Here is a 6,504-nt window from a genome sequence, read left to right as displayed (position 1 = left end):
ATCAAATCAAAACAGGCCCTGGATCGGATGTCCAGGGGCGGGACTTATATTGTCCACATGGGGTCAATTGACCTCTATGAACTTGTAAAAATTGTTATTTTACTTGTAGTTGTAGAAGCAAAATTCATTAAAATGGTTTAAAATATACTTATTGATCCCTACAAAATTTTGTTAAAAAATGGATATTTAGTGTTAGAATAAAAAATGACCCCTATAAAAATCATGGCTACCTCCGCCACTGCAGATGTCTATAGTTATTCCCCAGGGTCATAGGTCTACCTTTGGAGACCTTTAGTGATGCACGGGATATTACATGATATCAAACGCAATCGCATATATCGTCGCTATTTTTAATCCTAGGTATCGATCGAGTGTGTGTCTTCTGAACCTTTCCGATAATTTCTCGGGCTTTCGGTATGGTAGTACTGAGTTTCAAAGAGGAGCCGCATATGCTCTATAGACACCATTCATGTTGTTCTGTGGTAGCTGGCCGACAAAGTGAAGGTGGTTTTGCTTGCAAAGGAAGTTATTTAGTATGTAGACAAAATTAATTTGAGTAAAACTTTTATGCTTTTTTAAAGGATAACTTTTATTGGTGGAGTCACTTAAAAAAAGGTTCATCATTTAATTAGAGTACATCCGTTATTAATTAACTACACCAGTTGACAAAAAAGAAGAAAGAATAAAAAGAAGAAAGAATGCAAGAGAGCCAATAATTAGACCACCGGCTCTGACAGTCTGACTAGACCAGAAAAGAGTATTTTCGTCTAAAAGCTTTTTAACCGACCATGAAAAATAAATTGTTTTGGGGCCAACCTTTTCGTTTTCATATCCGGACAAGGTCCTCATACGTACCAATACTAGAAGCTTGAAAAGTCAACCAAATATTAAAGTAACGTGGAAAATATGAAATTCGTTGCAGAGATTACGTGATCTCTCTACGAAGATAAGCTTTTTTTTTCTTTGGACGAATGAGACCAAATATTTTACTTTTACTTCTACTTTTATTTTCTTTTTTGTCGGCACCCCATATTTTATTCAAATGGAATTTAAAACAAAAATTAGACACTGGTAGTGAATTTGAATTAGTTAAAAAGTTTGATAAACTAAAATATATATTATAAATGTTAATTAACCTAGGTAAAGAAATCTTGTAAACAAGATACCTCACTGTAAAAACAAAATAAGAGGAGCATTTGATTGATATTTTCCATGAAACATTGAATTGGAAGTCCAGGTTCATCATCCCGATCAAGAAACAATTATACAGATTTAGGCAATACAAATATTTGATACAAGGAGATATTCAATCAAGTCCAAATACATGAATACTATCTAAAAATGTAAAAAAGTTAACAATATAAAACCACATTAACAGTACTAAATCGCAGTAAAATATGACATTTTTTCAAGGACATAATTAAAAATATATAACATTTCTTCTATATACAATAAAATGGATATCTAAATATTATATATTTATTTATAAATCTGTAAATTCCTAATATATATTTCTCGTCGAATCTTTGTTCTTTCTCGGATACTTTTATCCATTCCATTTTTTTTTCTTTCTCGACAAAAAGAACCTTTTTATCTTATGATAAAAATGAAAGACTTCATAAGAGACGTGATAAAAAGAAAAGAAAATGGAGCGTGTGTGTACGCGTGGGTCTACTCTCTATAGAAACTTAGAAAATTAGGAAGAATCATACAAATTGGAAGTAGAATAGTCTCAAAGACTGAACCATCGCCATTCTTTATCCTTTTCTTTATTTTCAACATTAATCATTAATTCATTCATTATATATACTTCTCTCTAATTTCTTAATAATCTCGCCTTATAGTTTTTTTTTTCTTCTTAAAAGTCTTCTTCTTATAGTTTACATGGCAACCGTCGATGTCATCAACGGTGATTCAATCTCAACTCTTCATTCTGATATCATCCAAACCCAAATCTTGACCCGACTCGATGGTCCGACGTTAGCCTCCACCGCAACAACCTCCTCCTATCTCCAAACACTTTGTACGGAAGAGAAACTCTGGCAAGAACTCTCCATCGCCACGTGGCCTGCAATCAATGATCCACGTGTTGTCCGAGCCATTTCCTCTTTCCCTTCCGGTTACCGTTCTTTTTTTGCTGACTCGTACCCGTTCACTGAACACACGTGGCAGTCCGAAAAACATGATCCACCGACGGGATTAATCTCAGCCGTTGATTTATACTATAGAGGAGAGATTATCTACTCGAAGATACAAGAGATGGAAACAGAGAAAGGTAAATCAGGATGGTTCTTGTCATCGCCGTTTCGGGTCGATATACTCGACCCGAAAGAGTCGGTACAAACCCGGATTCGATATCCGGGTGGGGATTACGAAGCGTGGGTGAAAGATATGGAAGAGAGTATGAGGCTTAACTGGATATTAATCGATCCGATCAAGAAACGGGCAGCGAATATATCTAGTCGAAAGGCGGTGTCTGCGAGGCGGAATTGGCTAACGGGAGATTTAGAAATAAGGTTTTCAACTATAGTGACGGCGGCGGCGGCGGAAGTGGCGGCGGTTGTGTCATGCGGGTCAGCGGAAGCGTGGAAGGAGGTGGATGAGGAAGTGGGAGGAGAAATACACGTGAGAGACGTGAGGCTACAAGTTGAGGACATAGAAGGAAAATGTATGAAAGGGAGGGATAGTTTGGTAATTTTACAAGGGTTGTTAGAAGGAAAGAGATCGTGTAAAGATGATGAAGAGAGAAGAGCTAAAGAAAGGTATGAAGAATACGTGCGAATGAAGATTCAATGGAGAGAGAATAAAGAGAGGAAAGAAAAAGCTCAAGACACAATTTGTATGATCTTTGGGTTCTCTTTGTTTGTGCTTTTGTGGAGTTTTATTTTGTTACGGTAAATAACTAAAGAAAAGTACAAAAATACTTTAAAGTGATCCAATAATACGTACATTTCTTTGTCATATTTTTTTCGTTAATTTGTAATAAAGAAAATTATTGAGAAATATATACATGGATATTTGGTTACAGAAGCATGATGTAATACTGAATTTTTTTGTCTTTTTATGATAGAGAAGTTTTGTAAATATAGTCGTTAAAATGTCATTTTTTGACGTAACACCTAATCTGAAAACGAAATTGATTAAAGAAAGAAATTGCGGTCGGAAAATTAGTCAGTTAAGGATTTTTGGTGATTTTCTTGATATATTTGATTAAATTATTGTTTATTCTTGTCGTGAACTCGTGTGTGGGCTAGGCCCAATTTAGTTTATTAGATTAGTAGGTTAATTGGGGGAAGAAAAACACACAAATCAATTTAATGATTTCTGTTCAGTGTTCAAAAAAAAAAAAAAAAAAAAAGATTTCTGTTCTTGCCGCAAACTTCATTCTTCTGTGAGTACTTTTCTTCTTGACCTCACCGTGCTTTTATTTTGTATTCTTGATGTGAAAAAGTGAATGAAATCATATAAGTTTTAGATTTTGTTGTTCATTCTTCAACGATCCCTAGCGGCACGATTGATAGAGCTTTGGACCTGGTATTGGTTAAATTGATTATAGTGAATAGAGATTCTAAGAACCTGATACTTGATTTGTTTCTATTATTCGATAAATCACTAGGTTCATGAATCTATAGGTTTTAAATAGTGTGTCGGATATATGTATTTGTATGTATGAGTGGGATTTTTTTATTTGATATATATGACTTTATTCACTTATGATCCATTGATTTATTTGGTTACGAGTCTTCTATTCTTATGAATGAAGTGATTATTGTTTTAATCTAATATACCCAATTTGAGTTGGTATGTGCTGTTTGGAACTGATTTTTTTTTTTTTTGACTTTTGTGTCTTTTAACTTTCCAGTTTTTAATCCAAAACACTTACTGCATGCAAGTGCAACAAAGCTAATCCATGAAAATCATTTTAAATGATGAATACAACAATACTCGAAAATTTAAATGATGACGTCAACTAATAAAGAAGAAATTATATTTCAATGTCAAAAATATAAATTATTTAATAAACTAGATATTTACACAAAAAAATATCTTGGCGCATGATACTTAATTCATTTTGATTACTTACACCAAAAAAAAAAGAAAAAAAAAAAGCTTATTGGCATGCAGAGTACAAATACCGAGGAAGATATCTAAAGACGTGTTTAAAAATGAAGAGACGATAAGAATCAATGAGAGAACTTCAGTGCTGGGTTTGAGTTCTGTCCAATAATACATCACCACGTCATCATTTTTGTCCTTTACTATCTCATTACATTCTTCTGTTATTCCGTTATTCGCCCAATTCTTACAGTCATTAGCCATGTCATCATTTTTCTCTTTGAAGCCGCCAAATATCAAAAAACACAAAACCTTTACCCGAAGCAAAGTAGCTGCTTACTTGCCATATTTATAAGCCATGTTTCTTCATCTAAAGCAAAGTATTTTCGAGTTCTTGAACCAAAAAAGATCAAACAATGTCTAAAGAAGCTGAGATGTCGATCGCGGTGTCGGCTATGTTCCCTGGTTTTAGATTCTCTCCGACCGATGTGGAACTTATCTCGTACTATCTTCGTCGTAAAATCGATGGCGATGAGGACTCTGTTGCTGTGATTGCTGAGGTCGAGATTTACAAGTTCGAGCCGTGGGACTTGCCAGGTTTTTCTTCGGTTTTCTTTCTCTTTATGTTTACTTTGGTTCACTAATTTGAATTTTTGTGCCTATAAAACAGAGGAATCGAAACTGAAATCGGAGAACGAGTGGTTTTACTTCTGCGCGAGGGGGAGGAAGTACCCGCACGGGTCACAGAGCCGGCGAGCCACAAAACTTGGATATTGGAAAGCGACTGGTAAAGAGCGGACTGTTAAATCGGGGAACCAATTTGTTGGAACCAAGAGAACACTTGTTTTTCATATCGGTCGGGCTCCTCGAGGCGAGAGAACCGAGTGGATTATGCATGAATATTGCATCCATGGCGCCCCTCAGGTTCTTCAAATTTTGATTTTAAATTTTGAGTTTGACTCAAAGAGTTATTTTTTAATTAATGTGTGGTTGACAAAAAAAAATTAAAAAAATTTGAGTTTGAATGTTTTGAGATGTAATGATATTTGGATTTCACAGGATGCATTAGTGGTGTGCCGGTTAAGAAAAAATGCTGATTTTCGGGCTAGTTCGAGTCAAAAGCAAATGGAGGATGGTATTGTGCAAGACGATGGCTACGTTGGCCAAACCGGTGGTTCGGAAAAGGAGGAGAAATCGTATTCCGTTTATGATCAGCTACCAAATGGTGACATCGCAGAATCATCAAACGTTGTTGAGGTCAGCTTGCTTTTGAGGAATGTGTCTTTTAAGGATGTTTAATGCTGGTAAACTGATCCGCTCCAATCTTAATCGAACTTAGATATCTTACCCGTAAACCAAATCAAATTCAAGATAGTTAAAAACTGGAATCACCTTCTCATTATCCGAAAAACAGAACCGAGTAAGATATTAAAACAGATTCATACTTCATTAGATTTTACTTCAGTTCCTATTATCCTAAAGCAGATTCGAAACTTAAAACGTAACAAACCAAGATATCATATGTTTGGTTTTTATTTTGGTTACTAATATTATAAATCTATAGACCCGAACCAATACTTGAGCTGAACATACCTAGTTTTCTTTTATTGTTAGTGTTTATAGTTCGTAACTGAATTTGATATATATCTTTCTTTTGAGATGCAGTATCAGGCCGATACCGATGATGATTGTTACGCCGAGATTCTAAACGATGATATAATAAAGCTCGATGAAGAAGCATTGAAAGCTAGCCAAGCTTTTCGACCAACTAATCCAACTCATCAAGAAACAATATCCAGCGAGTCATCATCGAGTAAGAGGTCAAAATGTGGTATAAAAAAGGAATCAACGGAAACAATGAATTCTTACGCTTTGTTCAGGATAAAGAACGTTGCCGGAACCGACTCCAGCTGGAGATTCCCGAACCCGTTCAACATCAAGAAAGATTATAGCCAGAGATTAATGAAGAATGTTCTGGCCACTACTGTTTTCTTGGCTATCTTATTTTCTCTTTTGGACTGTATTAATAGCTAGGAACTATAGTTAGTTACGACATACATGTCATGTCCTGTTCTGAGTTCTGTCTGACGCACACTTATTACTACTTGGTACTACGAAATACGAATATATTGATAGAGTAACTCCACCTGTTTTGTATGTTTGTAAATATTTTCTATACACGCATAACAACAAATGGTCTTTGCAATATGGATTACGACGAATTAATGAATCACACTGCGTTTGTTCTTCTCAAGTCTCCTAGTAATCTGTATAAATTGCTAGAATGTATAGGGACTTAGACCATTTCCAATGGTAAGAGCCCATGAGGGACTCTTACCAATTTTCTAATTTTAAATTTTGACAATTTCAAAGTTTAGGAACTTCTCTTAACAATTATATTGTCCAATGGTAGGGTTCCTTAAGAAATAAATTTTTGAAAACAAAATT

The 6,504-nt window shown here is 35.0% G+C and overlaps 2 protein-coding genes across 2 annotated transcripts; both read left to right on the top strand.

Annotated features, from left to right (window-relative positions):
• The first annotated feature begins 1,719 nt into the window (after positions 1-1,719).
• Positions 1,720-3,024, top strand: LOC9316972 (F-box protein At2g27310). Its single transcript, XM_002880859.2, has one exon. It carries the CDS (start codon positions 1,885-1,887, stop codon positions 2,896-2,898), a length of 1,014 nt encoding a protein of 337 aa, XP_002880905.1. The 5' UTR covers positions 1,720-1,884; the 3' UTR covers positions 2,899-3,024.
• Positions 3,025-3,360: 336 nt separating this feature from the next.
• Positions 3,361-6,264, top strand: LOC9316971 (NAC domain-containing protein 40). The gene is given in 5 exon segments (XM_002880858.2): positions 3,361-4,653; positions 4,727-4,980; positions 5,116-5,313; positions 5,722-6,065; positions 6,067-6,264. Coding segments are annotated over 5 exon segments (1,014 nt in total). The 5' UTR covers positions 3,361-4,472; the 3' UTR covers positions 6,104-6,264.
• Positions 6,265-6,504: the final 240 nt, after the last annotated feature.

Source organism: Arabidopsis lyrata, assembly GCF_000004255.2.
Source record: "Arabidopsis lyrata subsp. lyrata unplaced genomic scaffold ARALYscaffold_4, whole genome shotgun sequence".
NCBI lineage: Eukaryota > Viridiplantae > Streptophyta > Magnoliopsida > Brassicales > Brassicaceae > Arabidopsis > Arabidopsis lyrata.
The sequence above is the reverse complement of the archived record's forward strand: the minus strand, read 5'-3'. Positions and strand labels throughout refer to the sequence as shown.

What these genes read in the sequence shown, in the direction of transcription:
- LOC9316972 (XM_002880859.2), top strand. Translation starts at nt 1,885, where the DNA reads ATGGCAACCGTCGATGTCATCAACGGTGATTCAATCTCAACTCTTCAT.